The sequence below is a fragment of the Bombina bombina genome, chromosome 9, assembly GCF_027579735.1.
Source record: "Bombina bombina isolate aBomBom1 chromosome 9, aBomBom1.pri, whole genome shotgun sequence".
NCBI classification, from domain to species: domain Eukaryota; kingdom Metazoa; phylum Chordata; class Amphibia; order Anura; family Bombinatoridae; genus Bombina; species Bombina bombina.
The window spans coordinates 12979647-12996143 of record NC_069507.1 but is presented as its reverse complement, the minus strand read 5'-3'; the positions used below and the strand labels follow the sequence as shown (position 1 = coordinate 12996143).

General features: G+C 37.6%; 1 protein-coding gene across 1 annotated transcript in view; it reads left to right on the top strand.

The window, feature by feature from the left end:
- LOC128639754 (uncharacterized) overlaps positions 1 to 16497 on the top strand; it is a 293450-nt gene that overhangs the window by 17271 nt on the left and 259682 nt on the right. Inside the window, exon 3 of the mRNA XM_053691880.1 lies at positions 12958 to 13440. Coding sequence (XP_053547855.1) covers positions 12958 to 13440 — 483 coding nt within the window. The remainder of the gene's footprint in view (positions 1 to 12957; positions 13441 to 16497) is intronic.

The window sequence follows — 16497 nt, the reverse complement described above, 5'->3', positions numbered from 1 at the left end:
CCCTGGAGGATGCGGATGCCATAGAAATCAATGGGAGTTTGAAAGCACCTAAAGCTTTTGTTCAATGCTGCCAGATATCCCATTGATTTCTATGGTTGAAAACAAGTTATGTTTACACCTAAGACCCTAATATATACCCCGAGTCTAAAAACCCCAAATCTGCTGCCCCGACATTGCCGCAACCTAAATAAAGTTATTAACCCCTATTCCGCCACTCCCCGACACCGACACCACTAAATAAACCTATTAACCCCTAAACCTCTGGCCTCCCACATCACTACCACTAACTAAACCTATTAACCCCTAAACCATCAGCCCCCCACATCTCCAAAAAATAAATTAAGCTATTAACCCCTAAACCTAACAATCCCCTAACTTTAAATTAAAATTACAACATCCCTATCTTCATATAATTTAAAAATTACCTGTAGAATTGTAGAATTAAAATAAACTATATTAAACTATTAATTAACCTACCTTAACTATTATAAGATTACATATTAAAAAACCTAACCCTACTCTAATTAATTAAATATACTATTAAACATTATTAAAAGTACTAAATTACAGGATAAAACAAACACTCAGTTACAAAAACAAACAAATGCTAAATTACGAAAAATAAAAAACCACATTATCAAAAATAAAAAAGAATTACACCTAACCTAATAGCCCTATCAAAATAAAAAGCACCCACAAAAAAAAAAAAAACCTATCCTACAATAAACTACCAACGGCCCTTAAAAGGGCCTTTTGTGGGGCATTGCCCCCAAAAAAGCAGCTCATTCACCTGTGAAAAAAATACAAACACCCCCCCAACAGTAAAACCCACCACCCAACCAACGCCCCCTAAAATAACCTAAGCTCCCCATTGCCCTGAAAAGGACATTTGTATGGGCATTGCCCTTAAAAGGGCATTTAGCTCTTTTACATGCCCAGACCCTAATCTAAAAATAAAACCCACCCAAAAAAAAACTTAAATAAACCTAACATTAACCCCGACGATCCACTTACAGTTATTGAAGTCCCGCTTGAAGGATCCATCCAGCCGGCAAGAATTCTTCATCCAGGCGGCCTCTTCTATCTTCATCCAGCCGGCGAAGTCCTCATCCAGGCGGCAAGAAGTCTTCATCCAGATGGCATCTTCTATCTTCATCCATCCGGCGCAGAGCGAGTCCATCCTGAAGACATCCAGCGTGGAGCATCCTCTTCATACGGTCGCCGCTGTAAACTGGAACTTCAATGCAAGTGACGCCATCCAAGATGGCGTCCCTTGCATTCCTATTGGCTGAAAGATTTCAATCAGCCAATAGGATTATAGCTGCTAAAATCCTATTGGCTGTTACAATCAGCCAATAGGATTTGAGCAGCTCTTATTCTATTGGCTGTTCCAATCAGCCAATAGGATGAGAGCTCAATCCTATTGGTTGATTGGAACAGCCAATAGGATGACAGCTGCTCAACTCCTATTGGCTGATTGGAACAGCCAATAGGATTTTAGCAGCTCTAATCCTATTGGCTGATTGAAATCTTACAGCCAATAAGATTACAAGGGACGCCATCTTGGATGGCGTCACTTGCATTGAAGTTTCAGTTTACGGTGGCGAACATATGAAGAGGATGCTCCGCGCCGGATGTCTTCAGGATGGACCCACTCCACGCCGGATGGATGAAGATAGAAGATGCCGTCTGGATGAAAACTTCTTGCCGCCGGGATGAGAACTTCGCCGGCTGGATGAAGATCGAAGAAGCCGCCTGGATGAAGACTTCTTGCTGGCTGGTTGGATCCTTCAAGCGGGACTTCAATAACTGTAAGTGGATTGTCGGGCATTAGTAATAGGTTTATTTAAGGGGTGGGTTTTATTTTTAGATTAGGGTCTGGGCATGTAAAAGAGCTAAATGCCCTTTTAAGGGCAATGCCCATACAAATGCCCTTTTCAGGGAAATGGGGAGCTTAGGTTATTTTAGATTTTTTTAGATTAGGTTTTTTATTTGGGGGTTGGTTGATTGGGTGGTGGGTTTTACTGTTGGGGGGTGTTTGTATTTTTTTTTTCAGGTAAAAGAACTGATTTCTTTGGGGCAATGCCCCACAAAAGGCCCTTTTAAGGGCCATTGGTAGTTAATTGTAGGCTAGGGTTTTTTTATTTTGGGGGGGAGGGCTTTTTTATTTTGATAGGGCTATTAGATTAGGTGTAATTCTTTTTTATTTTTGATAATGTAGTTTTTTATTTTTCGTAATTTAGTGTTTGTTTGTTTTTTGTAACTTAGTGGGTTTTTTCCCTGTAATTGAGTACTTTTAATAATGTTTAATAGTATATTTAATTAATTTGAGTAGGGTTAGGTTTTTTAATATTTAATTTATTTCATTTAATTGGTAATTTAATTTAATTGTAGGATAATAGTTAGGGTAGGTTAATTAATAGTTCAATATAGTTTATAGTTTTTAATTCTACAGGTAAGTTTTAATTTATTTGAAGATAGGGATGTTGTAATTTTAATTTAAAGTTAGGGGGTTGTTAGGTTTAGGTGTTAATAGCTTAATTTATTTTTTGGCGATGTGGGGGGCTGACGGTTTAAGGGTTAATAGGTTTAGTTAGTGGTAGTGATATGGGAGGCAAGAGATTGAGGGGTTAATATGTTTATTTATATTGCGGCGGGGTTGGGGAACGGCGGGATAGGGGTCTTAACTTTATTTATGTTGCGGCAGGGTCGGGGAGCGGCAGGATAGGGGTTAATAACTTTATTTCGCTTGCGGCTTGGTCGGGGAGTGGCGGGATAGGGGTTGAACATTTTAGTATAGTGGCTGTGTTTAGTGACAGGGTATAAATCCAACACAGTCTTCTCTATCAAACACCTTCTCTGCGTCCAAGGACAGTATCAGAGAAGGCGTTTTAGTTACATGCAAGTAGTCCATTAGGGAAATCATTCTTCTAATGTTATTGCTATTTTTAATGAAACCCACTTGATCTGGGTGGATCAATTTAGGGAGAATATGTTTCAGACAATTAGCTAAAATTTTTGCAAAAATTTGTAAATCTTGGTTTATTAGGGATATTGGACACTAATTTTTGCATAGGGTCTTGTCTTTACCCGGTTTAGCGAGAACAATAATTTTTGCATCGAAAAGCTCCAGGGGTAAGTTGTAGTCCTGAAATACATGATTGCAGAATTTGACCAAATGGGGTATCAGTGTAGATTCAAACAGTTTTTAATAGTCCCCAGGAAAACCATAAAGGCCCGCTGCCTTTGCTGGTTTAAGATCTTTGATTACCATCTAAACCTCAGAAGCGGTAACATCTGCGTTTAGGAAATCTATGTCTTGCTGATTAATTTTTGGTAATTTAGCTTCCTCTGGAAATTTGGACAGAAGAGCTTTAGTTAGTGTTGATTTGGCAACCTTGTTCCCATCATATAAGGTACTATAGTAATTGGTGAATGTTTCTTCCCCATTTGGTTTACGTAGGGAAAGGATAGATATATCTTTTTTTTTGTCTCTAATTTTAGAAGCTAAAAACCTATCCGACTTATTTGCATAAATAAAGTATTTTGTTTCCATCCTCAGACTTGCTTGAACGACTGTTCATTTAATAATTGATCTAACGTTTGGCATTTTTCTGTTGATTAATATATTAAGGGAGATTTTTATAATCTATGTTGTTTTTCTAGTTGCGTTATCTCTAATTGTAGCGTCACTATAAGCGTTTTTGATTTGCATAGAATTTGGGATTTTAGTTTTATTAACAACCCTCTCAGATATGATTTATGGGCCGCCCAAGTATTGATGGGGTTGTTTATAGAGTTCATATTGATCTGCCAGAATTCCAGTATGTGTTTAAAAATGGTATCTCTTTATAAAGGATCTTTCAGTATGGTTGTATCATAGGTCCAGTTTCTAACTGATGTTGGAGGGAGAAGCCCTGACAACCTAGCCAATATAATAGAAGGATCGGAACATACAGGGATATATAGTAGAAGATTCAAAGGCCTAGCTTTGGAGTTTGGCGGTAGCTGTGAAAACCAGCGTTAGAGGCTCCTAACGCTGGTTTTAGGCTACCGCCGGTATTTGGAGTCACTCAAAATAGGGTCTAACGCTCACTTTTCAGCTGCGACTTTTCCATACCGCAGATCCCCTTACGTCAATTGCGTATCCTATCTTTTCAATGGGATCTTTCTAACTCCGGTATTTAGAGTCGTGTCTGAAGTGAGCGTTAGACATCTAACGACAAAACTCCAGCCGCAGGAAAAAAGTCAGTAGTTAAGAGCTTTCTGGGCTAACGCCGGTTTCTAAAGCTCTTAACTACTGTACTCTAAAGTACACTAACACCCATAAACTACCTATGTACCCCTAAACCGAGGTCCCCCCACATCGCCGACACTCAAATAAAAATTTTTAACCCCTAATCTGCCGACCGCCACCTACGTTATCCTTATGTACCCCTAATCTGCTCCCCCTAACACCGCCGACCCCTGTATTATATTTATTAACCCCTAATCTGCCCCCCTCAACGTCGCCTCCACCTGCCTACACTTATTAACCCCTAATCTGCCGAGCGGACCTGAGCGCTACTATAATAAAGTTATTAACCCCTAATCCGCATCACTAACCCTATAATAAATAGTATTAACCCCTAATCTGCCCTCCCTAACATCGCCGACACTTAACTTCAATTATTAACCCCTAATCTGCCGACTGGAGCTCACCGCTACTCTAATAAATGTATTAACCCCTAAAGCTAAGTCTAACCCTAACACTAACACCCCCCTAAGTTAAATATAATTTACATCTAACGAAATTAATTAACTCTTATTAAATAAATTATTCCTATTTAAAGCTAAATACTTACCTGTAAAATAAATCCTAATATAGCTACAATATAAATTACAATTATATTATAGCTATTTTAGGATTTATATTTATTTTACAGGTAACTTTGTATTTATTTTAACCAGGTACAATAGCTATTAAATAGTTAAGAACTATTTAATAGCTAAAATAGTTAAAATAATTACAAAATTACCTGTAAAATAAATACTAACCTAAGTTACAATTAAACTATCAATAAATTAATTAAATAAACTACCTACAATTACCTACAATTAACCTAACACTACACTATCAATAAATTAATTAAATACAATTCCTACAAATAAATACAATTAAATAAACTAGCTAAAGTACAAAAAATAAAAAAGAACTAAGTTACAAAAAATAAAAAAATATTTACAAACATAAGAAAAATATTACAACAATTTTAAACTAATTACACCTACTCTAAGCCCCCTAATAAAACAACAAAGCCCCCCAAAATAAAAAATGCCCTACCCTATTCTAAATTACTAAAGTTAAAAGCTCTTTTACCTTACCAGCCCTGAACAGGGCTCTTTGCGGGGCATGCCCCAAGAAATTCAGCTCTTTTGCCTGTAAAAAAAAAACATACAATACCCCCCCAACATTACAACCCACCACCCACATACCCCTAATCTAACCCAAACCCCCCTTAAATAAACCTAACACTAAGCCCCTGAAGATCTTCCTACCTTGTCTTCACCTCACCAGGTATGAGGGGGGCAGATTAGGGGTTAATAAATATAATATAGGGGTCGGCGATGTTAGGGCAGCAGATTAGGGGTACATAAGAATAATGTAAGTAGCGGCGGTTTACGGAGCGGCAGATTAGGGGTTAAAAATAATATACAGGGGTCAGTGATAGCGGGGGCGGCAGAATAGGGGTTAATAATAATATGCAGGGGTCAGCGATAGCGGGGGCGGCAGATTAGGGGTTAATAAGTGTAAGGTTAGGGGTGTTTAGACTCGGGGTACATGTTAGAGTGTTAGGTGCAGACGTAGGAAGTGTTTCCCCATAGCAAACAATGGGGCTGCGTTAAGAGCTGAACGCGGCTTTTTTGCAGGTGTTAGGTTTTTTTTTCAGCTCAAACAGCCCCATTGTTTCCTATGGGGGAATCGTGCACGAGCACGTTTTTGAGGCTGGCCGCGTCCGTAAGCACCTCTGGTATTGAGAGTTGAAGCTGCGTTAAAAATGCTCTACGCTCCTTTTTTGGAGCCTAACGCAGCCTTTATGTGGACTCTCAATACCAGAGTTATTTTTATGGTGCGGCCAGAAAAAAGCCAGCGTTAGTTTTTCGGGTCGTTAATTAGCCAACATAATCTGATTCCGAAAATATGTAGTAAAGTTTAAAATAATTTTTGTCGGCCTTGAGTGAAAAGTGTGGTCAGACGTGTCCCCATAAAGTGCTAGCCATGAATCTAATATGTTATGACCCTCTAAAGAGCCTATTATTGATTTGATTTTCCTATTAAAATAAATGTGTGTGTGTGAGAGAGATGTTTGTGTAGAGGGGACTCCTAATTTAAGGGAGACATTAAAATCTCCCGACAAAAAAAGTCTAGCGTGATTCCAATTATTGAGGAGGTGGAAAATTTTATGGAAAAAATACTCTTGTTTATCATTTGGGGCATACACATCGGAAAGAGTAATTTCCACTTCATTAATATGTCCTTTGGTAATCAGATATATACCCTTCTTATCTATTATTTTTTCTGATGGTATAAAATTTAAGGATGAATGAAACAATATAGACACACCTCTCTTTTTTTATCTGTAGTGGAATGAAAGTCGATAGGGAATTGTCTAGCCCAATATTTTGTGATATGATTTTTCTCAAAATTAGTTTCCTGTAAGAATATAATGTTTGCCCCTAATTGTTTGTATTGGATCATAGCCTTCCTTCGTTTTATGTCCCAGTTAAGGCCTCTCATGTTATGAGACAGTATAATAATATTGGGTGCAGTCACGGTCTTGGTCTAATAAGACGCTGTTTAGATTTAAATACAAACTAGTGTAGCAATATCAGTTGTGTATGTCCTGTTACATACTGATTGGATAATATTTTCAAGAAAATACATCCTCCTAATTCTCATTGGATGCTAGTTACAGCTAAAGGACATTAGTAGCAAATTAATTTCAGTCGATAAGCATTAATAGCTAAGGTCTATCAGTCAATAAGCATTAGTAAGAAAAGCCTAATAGTCAAAAATCATCAGTAGGAAGTGTCTATCAGTCAATAAGCATTAGTAGCTAAGGTCTATCAGTAAAAAAGCATTAATAGCTAAGGTCTATCAGTCAATAAGCATTAGTAGCTAAGGTCTATCAGTAAAAAAAACATTAATAGCTAAGGTCTATCAGTCAATAAGCATTAGTAGCTAAGGTCTATCAGTAAAAAAAGCATTAATAGCTAAGGCCTATCAGTCAATAAGCATTAGATGCTAAGGTCTATCAGTAAAAAACATTAATAGCTAAGGTCTATCAGTCAATAAGCATTAGTAGCTAAGGTCTATCAGTAAAAAAGCATTAATAGCTAAGGTCTATCAGTCAATAAGCATTAGTAGCTAAGGTCTATCAGTAAAAAAGCATTAATAGCTAAGGTCTATCAGTCAATAAGCATTAGTAGCTAAGGTCTATCAGTAAAAAAGCATTAATAGCTAAGGTCTATCAGTCAATAAGCATTAGTAGCTAAGGTCTATCAGTAAAAAAACATTAATAGCTAAGGCCTATCAGTCAATAAGCATTCGTAGCTAAGGTCTATCAGTAAAAAACATTAATAGCTAAGGTCTATCAGTCAATAAGCATTAGTAGCTAAGGTCTATCAGTAAAAAAGCATTAATAGCTAAGGTCTAACAGTCAATAAGCATTAGTAGCTAAGGTCTTTAATTAAAAATGCATTAATAGCTAAGGTCTATCAGTCAATAAGCATTAGTAGCTAAGGTCTTTAATTAAAAATGCATTAATAGCTAAGGTCTATCAGTCAATAAGCATTAGTAGCTAAGGTCTATCAGTAAAAAAACATTAATAGCTAAGGTCTATCAGTCAATAAGCATTAGTAGCTAAGGTCTATCAGTAAAAAAGCATTAATAGCTAAGGTCTATCAGTCAATAAGCATTAGTAGCTAAGGTCTTTAATTAAAAAAGCATTAATAGCTAAGGTCTATCAGTCAATAAGCATTAGTAGCTAAGGTCTATCAGTAAAAAAGCATTAATAGCTAAGGTCTATCAGTCAATAAGCATTAGTAGGAAAAGCCTATCAGTCAATAAGCATTAGTAGGAAAAGCCTATCAGTCGATACGTATCAGAAGCTAAGATCTATCAGTCAATAAGCATTAGTAGGGAAAGCCTATCAGTCAATAAGCATTAGTAAGAAAGGTCTATAAGTCAATAAGCATTAGTAAGAAAAGCCAAACAGTAAAAAATAATTAGTACCTAAGATCTATCAGTCAATAAGCATTAGTAGAAAGTATCTATCAGTCAATAAGCATTAGTAGCTAAGGTCTATCAGTCAATAAGCATTAGTAGGAAACCCTAACAGGCAAAAAGCATTAGTAACTAAGGTCTATCAGTCAATAAGCATTAGTAAGAAAAGTCTAACAGTCAATAAGCATCAGAAGCTAAGGTCTATTAGTCAATAAGAATTAGTAGGGAAAGCCTATTAGTCAATAAGCATTAGTAAGAAAGGTCTATAAGTCAATAAGCATTAGTAGGAAAAGCCTATCAGCCAATAAGCATTAGTAGGAAAGATCTAGCAGCCAATGAGCATTAGTAGGAGAAGTCTATCAGTCAATAAGCATTAGTAGCTAAGGTCTATCAGCCAATAAGCATTAGTAGTAAGTGTCTATCAGCCAATAAGCATTAGTAGGAAAAGCCAAACAGTAAAAAATCATTAGTACCTAAGGTCTATCAGTCAATAAGCATTAGTAGAAAGTATCTATCAGTTTATAAGCATTAGTAGCTAAGGTCTATCAGTCAATAAGCATTAGTAGGAAAAGCATAGCAGTCAAAAAGCATTAGTACCTAAGGTCTATCAGTCAATAAGCATAAGAAGCTAAGTTCTATCAGTCAATAAGCATTAGTAGGAAAGGTCTATCAGTCAATAAGCATTAACAGCCTAACAGTCAAAAAGCATTAGTACCTAAGGTCTATCAGTCAATAAGCATTAGTAGCTAAGGTCTATCAGTCAATAAGCATTAGTAAGAAAAGCATAGCAGTCAAAAAGCATTAGTACCTAAGGTCTATCAGTCAATAAGCATAAGAAGCTAAGTTCTATCAGTCAATAAGCATTAGTAGGAAAGGTCTATCAGTCAATAAGCATTAGTAGGAAAAGCCAAACAGTAAAAAATCATTAGTAGCTAAGGTCTATCAGTCAAAAAGCATTAGTAGGAAAGGTCTATCAGCCAATGAGCATTAGGAAGAGAAGTCTATCAGTCAATAAGCATTAGTAGCTAAGGTCTATCAGTTAATAAGCATTAGTAGGAAAAGCCTATCAGTCAATAAGCATTAGTAGCTAAGGTCTATCAGCCAATAAGCATTAGTAGGAAGTGTCTATCAGCCAATAAGCATTAGTAGGAAAGATATATCAGTCAATAAGCATTAGTAGGAAGTGTCTATCAGCAAATAAGCATTAGGAGAAAAGGTCTATCAGCCAATAAGCATTAGTAGGAAGTGTCTATCAGTCAATAAGCATTAGTAGGAAATGCCTATCAGTCAATAAGCATTAGTATGAAAAGGCTTTCAGTCAATAGGCATTAGTAGGAAGTGTCTATCAGCCAATGAGCATTAGTTGGGAAGGTCTATCAGCCAAAAAGCATTAGTAGGAAGTGTCTATCAGCCAATAAGCCAATAAGCATTAGTAGGAAAGGTCTATCAGCCAATAAGCATTAGTAGGAAAGGTCTATCAGTCAATAAGAATTAGTAGGAAAGGTCTATCAGCCAATAAGCATTAATATTAAGTGTCTATCAGCCAATAAGCATTAGTAGGAAGTGTCTATCAGCCAATAAACATTAGTAGGAAAGGCCTATCAGTCAATGAGCATTAGTATGAAAAGTCTTTCAGTAAATACGCATTAGTAGGAAAAGTCTTTCAGTCAATAAGCATTAGTAGGAAGTATCTATCAGCCAATGAGCATTAGTTGGAAAGGTCTATCAGCCAATGAGCATTAGTTGGAATGGTCTATCAGCCAAAAGCATTAGTAGGAAGTGTCTATCAGCCAAAAAGCATTAGTTGGAAGCGTCTATCAGCCACTAAGCATTAGTAGGAAGTGTCTATCAGTCAATAAGCATTAGTAGGAAAGGCCTATCAGTCAATAAGCATTAGTATGAAAAGGCTTTCAGTCAATAGGCATTAGTAGGAAGTGTCTATCAGCCAATGAGCATAGGTTGGAAAGGTCTATCAGCCAAAAAGCATTAGTAGGAAGTGTCTATCAGCCAACGAGCATTAGTTGGAAAAGTCTATCAGCCAAAAAGCATTAGTAGGAAGTGTCTATCCGCCAAAAAGCATTAGTAGGAAGTGTCTATCAGCCAATAAGCATTAGTAGGAAAGGTCTATCAACCAATAAGCATTAGTAGGAAAAGTCTATCAGTCAATAATCATTAGTTGGAAAGGTCTATCAGCCAAAAAGCATTAGTAGGAAGTGTCTATCAGCCAACGAGCATTAGTTGGAAAGGTCTATCAGCCAAAGAGCATTAGTAGGAAGTGTCTATCCGCCAAAAAGCATTAGTAGGAAGTGTCAATCAGTCAATAAGCATTAGTAGCTAAGGTCTATCAGCCAATAAGCATTAGGAGGAAGTGCCTATCAGCCAATAAGCATTAGTAGGAAAGGCCTATCAGTCAATGAGCATTAGTATGAAAAGTCTTTCAGTAAATAAGCATTAGTAGGAAAGGTCTATCAGCCAATAAGCATTAGTAGGAAAGGCCTATCAGTCAATAAGCATTAGTATGAAAAGTCTTTCAGTCAATAAGCATTAGTATGAAGTATCTATCAGCCAATGAGCATTAGTTGGAAAGGTCTATCAGCCAAAAAGCATTAGTAGTAAGTGTCTATCAGCCAATGAGCATTAGTTGGAAAGGTCTATCAGCCAAAAAGCATTAGTAGGAAGTGTCTATCAGCCAAAAAGCATTTGTAGGAAGTGTCTATCAGCCAATGAGCATTATTAGGAAAGGTCTATCAGCCAATAAGCATTAGTAGGAAAGGTCTATCAGTCAATAAGCATTAGTAGGAAGTGTCTATCAGACAATAAGCATTAGTAGGAAGTATCTATCAGACAATAAGCATTAGTAGGAAGTGCCTATCAGCCAATAAGCATTAGTAGGAAAGGCCTATCTGTCAATGAGCATTTATAGGAGAAGCCTATCAGTCAATAAGCATTAGTAGGAAGTGTCTATCAGCCAATAAGCATTAGTAGCTAAGGTTTATCAGTCTATAAGCAATAGTAGGAAATACCTATCAGTCAATAAGCATTAGTAGGAAAGTTTTTCAGTCAATAAGCATTAGTAGAAAGTATAATAACAATAACAGCAACTAGTACCTATAGTGACACCAGTGTCACTATAGTACTTACAAGAGGCGCCTAGGATAGATGTAACCAAAATAGAGATAAATACTGCAATAGGTCCTATTGGAATGGAATTATTCAATATAGCAAAAAGCAACAATAGTAAAGTATAAGTATAATGGTGCTCATATATATGTATATACAAACTGTATAGTCCAGTAATTACGGTCTGGTATAAAGTCCTGTATTGCGCAATTGGTGCTTCCAAAGGCAGACAGATAAACAACAGTGTTCCAAGAGAGATTAGGCCGCTCCTCTAGAATGTTGTGCCACAACACGGATGATGAATCTAGGAAGAAATGGGTAGAGGACGCCACATAGTGCAGGTCATATAATATAGATAAAGGCAACAATAGGGACACAAGAATCCTACTCACACAGTGGAAAGCACAGAAGTGCAATATTTGCAATCCGGAACCACACGTCGCACGGTAGAACTCAAATAGGAAGAAGTCGCCAAAGGGGGGTCCTCGTCTCACCAGGGAGGGTCCAGGGATAACCAAAAATGATGTGGTAGGAGCAGATTAGTGTCACATAGGTCACACTGTAAGTCCAAGGGCTCCAAACAAAGTAGCACAATTATATATTTGGCCTAGGCCAAAAAGACAGAAAATGGAGCAACAGGTGGAGAGTTAAAAATAGGATAAAAATTTATTAACAATAAAAACAACAGCAACGCGTTTCTCAGTGTTACACACTGTTTCATCAGGCCTCCTAGATTAGTAGAAAGTGTCTATCAGCCAATGAGCATTAGTAGGAAGTAGCAATCATCCAATTAGTAATAACAGCATGTGGTACTGCAGTATTAGTTTTGATTTACATTTTGGTCAGGAAATCTATATTGTTATTTTATGAGTCAGTCAGAGCATGCAAAGTTAAACAACTTTCCAGTTTACTTCTATTATCTAATTTTCATCCTTCTGTTAGTATCCTTTGTTTAAAAACATACCATGATATGCTCAGGAACATCAACACACTACTAGTGATTGGTGCTGCCCAGTCATTGGCTCATTCAAATGGCTTATCTAGCTCCCATTAGTACATTGCTGCTCTTTCAACAAAGGATACCAAGAAAATTTGATAAATTAAGTAAATTGGAAATTTGTTTAAAATTGTATGTTCTATCTGAATCATCAAAGAAAAAAAATGTGTTTCATGTCCTTTTAAACCGCTTTTTCTTTACATTTTTAGGCAAAAAAGTAAATAGTTTAAATACTGCTGTATTATGTAGCTAGTAGCAAGCACTAAACTTTGATTTGCTGTGAATTACTTAGTTCCGGTTTAAGTAATACAAATGCTGTGAGTTGGCACCATAGTGATTCTGTTAGTCGGTTGTATTATAAGATAAATGTTTCCAGTAACCAAGGCTTGTCATTCTGCAGGTGGCTGCTATTATTTTATGGAGTCTGTGACCTAACCCCTGTTTCCTTGATCCCTTTACTTTATAAATGTAATTATTAAGATGTGGGAATTCTACTATTATTATTGTTACTACTGCACATCAGTTTATTTCATACTATGAACAAATATAATAATTCTGGCATTTTTCTCCCCAGGTGATATCACATTTCACGCTTTGTATTGCTACGACGTGTATGTTGTGTCACCACCGTGTCCTCAGAACGGACGGCAACGCTATATCGATGATTACCTAGCTGAAAATATTGTAAAACCCCTGGAGCAGGCTGGATTTAATTGTTACCATGGTAGCAGAAACATGACTGGTGGAGACATTATCTTGTCGGCCTTCTTTAACCCCGTCACCATTATTCCTACAATCATTATCCCAATCTACAAGGATCAAGAATTTGCATGTCACCGGAATTTCCTGTTTCACCCACAGCTCTTCAAAAGATTTGTGCTGCTTTTGTTTGATTCCAGCAAACTGACTCCTCATAATCTTATAGAAAGTTGCTATTCACTGAAAGCAAATGACTCAAACTTGTTGCCGAAAATTATAAATACGATACATAGAAACTGCAAGAATTTCTCCCTACATCAAAGAAAAGCACTGTACGAGGAAAAGGAAATAGATATAGGTAAGAGAACAAATACATGCACCTACACATTATGGGCTAGATTACAAGTGGTGTGCTAACGATAGCACAGGACGCAATACGCAATTTTGCTGGGCCACGCTAACATTAGTGTGTAACTTGATATTACTAGTCCGTGGTAAAGCATGTTTACCAGAGAAGGGATAGCAAGGACGATTTTGCTCAAGCACAACCTATACTTTCAATGGAGAACTTGCCCTCATATTACAAGTTGAAAATTATATTTTGCGCTTAAACAAAAGTAAAAACTTTGTTGGAATATTAAGAGCAACTTGAGACCTGAAGTAAACTGTAAAAAAGTTGCACAAACACATTAAACAACACTTTAAAAGTAATACCCTTGTAATATTTTTAAAAAAAAATATATATAAATTAAATATAAAAAAATGTTTTAAAGGAGTTAAAAGGGATATGGTAAATGTCATGGTATATATAAATATACATATATATGTATAAGTATGTGGATTTGTGTATATAAATGTGTGTATATATGTATGTATATCAGTAACTAAGCAGTTAAATGTGGGTTTAGTGCAGGTCCTGGCCCCAGAGTAGGGTCCTTGTGCCTGGATGTGGGGCATGTTGCTCAGGATAGGGGGTCCTGTCGGGGTCTGTTGCTGTGAGGACCATGGAGTGTGAGGTCTGGTCCTGGAGGTTGGGGGCCCTGTCTCTGGCCCTTGATGTTGAGGGTCCTTCCCCCACCAGGTTGGGGGGCCTGGTGGGGGCAGGGCAAGAAAGTTACCATGTTCATTTGCATAAATTTGAATACATTTGGGTCAGTGTGAGACAATGGGGGCCCTTCCCAAATTTTTGCCCGGGGCCCTGATTGGTCTCAGTCTGCCCCTGTATGCCATTTAAAAAATACATTGTTCCTTTAGTTTCAGATTTATAGCCCTATTTAAAATCAAGCTTAGAAGCAAATCCACATAGAAACCATGTAATCTGGCACCTAATACGCACAATCACGTGTGATTGCATCAATAACGCATGTTGTCACATGCACAATACTTCCCCAGGTGCAGAGACTCAGGGTCGGCTCCAAGGGGGGGGGGCATGGGGGGCAATGCCCACCCAAATGGAATGCTGTGCCCCCTTAAAACTAAGGATTTTTTTTATTTTTTTTACATTAAAAAAGATATATATTTTTTTGCCCCGCAACTTTTCTTTGCCCACTGGGCCTCTATGATTTAGTGCAAAATTAGCACAGTGCGACTGAGCAGGGGACAGTACTTGCATACAGCGGCCGTGAGACTGAGCATCAACTTAAGTCTTACAGTCGCTGTATGTTGTAGAGACTGACAAGTGCAGCGTGCTGGCTGGCTGATGGCTGCTAATGATAGATTGATCCGGCCTCATGCGATGACGCAGTGATCTCCCGCTCAGCGCAGCGCTCCCTGCCACTCATCACTTCCTCCCACTGCGGGCACAGCTGCGGGCACAGGAATAAGAGCTGAGAGCTGCAAGCAGCGAGCTGAGGCCGGGAGGCAGGCAAGAAGGCTGAAGCAGCAGCAGTGAGGCTAGGCTGGTGCCGGACTGCCGGTGGCAACTTGGTGTGTCTGGTGAGCAAAAACATCACTTTCACCAGTGATGTAATTTAGTTTTCTTTTTTGCTCAGCCTCAGTCTATTTTGTTTTGGGATAGATGGATCCTTTAACCCCTTAATGACCACAGCACTTTTCCATTTTCTGACCGTTTGGGACCAAGGCTATTTTTACATTTCTGCAGTGTTTGTGTTTAGCTGTAATTTTACTCTTACTCATTTACTGTACCCACACATATTATATACCGTTTTTCTCGCCATTAAATGGACTTTCTAAAGATACCATTATTTTTATCATATCTTATAATTTACTATAAAAAAAATATAAAATATGAGGAAAAAATGGAAAAAAACACACTTTTTCTAACTTTGACCCCCAAAATCTGTTACACATCTGCAACCACCAAAAAACACTCATGCTAAATAGTTTCCAAATTTTGTCCTGAGTTTAGAAATACCCAATGTTTACATGTTCTTTGCTTTTTTTTTGCAAGTTATAGGGCAATAAATACAAGAAGCACTTTGCTATTTCCAAACCACTTTTTTTCAAACTTAGCGCTAGTTACATTGGGACACTGATATCTTCCAGGAATCCCTGAATATCCCTTGACATGTATATATTTTTTTTTAGAAGACATCCCAAAGTATTGATCTAGGCCCATTTTGGTATATTTCATGCCACCATTTCACCGCCAAATGCGATCAAATAAAAAAAATTGTTCACTTTTTCACACATTTTGTTACAAACTTTAGGTTTCTCACTGAATTTATTTACAAACAGCTCGTGCAATTATGGCACAAATGGTTGTAAATGCTTCTCTGGAATCCCCTTTTTTCATAAATAGCAGACATATATGGATTTGGTGTTGCTTTTCGGTAATTAGAAGGCCGCTAAATGCCACTGCGCACCACACGTGTATTATGCCCAGCAATGAAGGGGTTAATTAGGGAGCATGTACGGAGCTTGTAGGGTTAATTTTAGCTTTATTGTAGTGTAGTAGACAACCCTAAGTATTGATCTAGGCCCATTTTGGTATATTTCATGCCACCATTTCAACGCCAAATGCGATTAAATTAAAAAAAAAGTAAAATTTTTCACAATTTTAGGTTTCTCACTGAAATCATTTACAAACAGCTTGTGCAATTATGGCACAAATGGTTGTAAATGCTTCTCTGGGATCCCCTTTGTTGAGAAATAGCAGACATACATGGCTTTGGCGTTGCTTTTTGGTAATTAGAAGGCCGCTAAATGCCGCTGCGCATCACACGTGTATTATGGCTAGCAGTGAAGGGGTTAATTAGGTAGCATGTAGGGAGCTTGCAGGGTTAATTTTAGCTTTAGTGTAGAGATCAGCCTCCCACCTGACACATTACACCCCCTGATCCCTCCCAAACAGCTCTCTTCCCTCCCCCACCCCACAATTGTCCCCGCCATGTTAAGTACTGGCAGAAAGTCTGCCAGTACTAAAAAAAAAAGCTATCTGTCATGAGATGCAGGA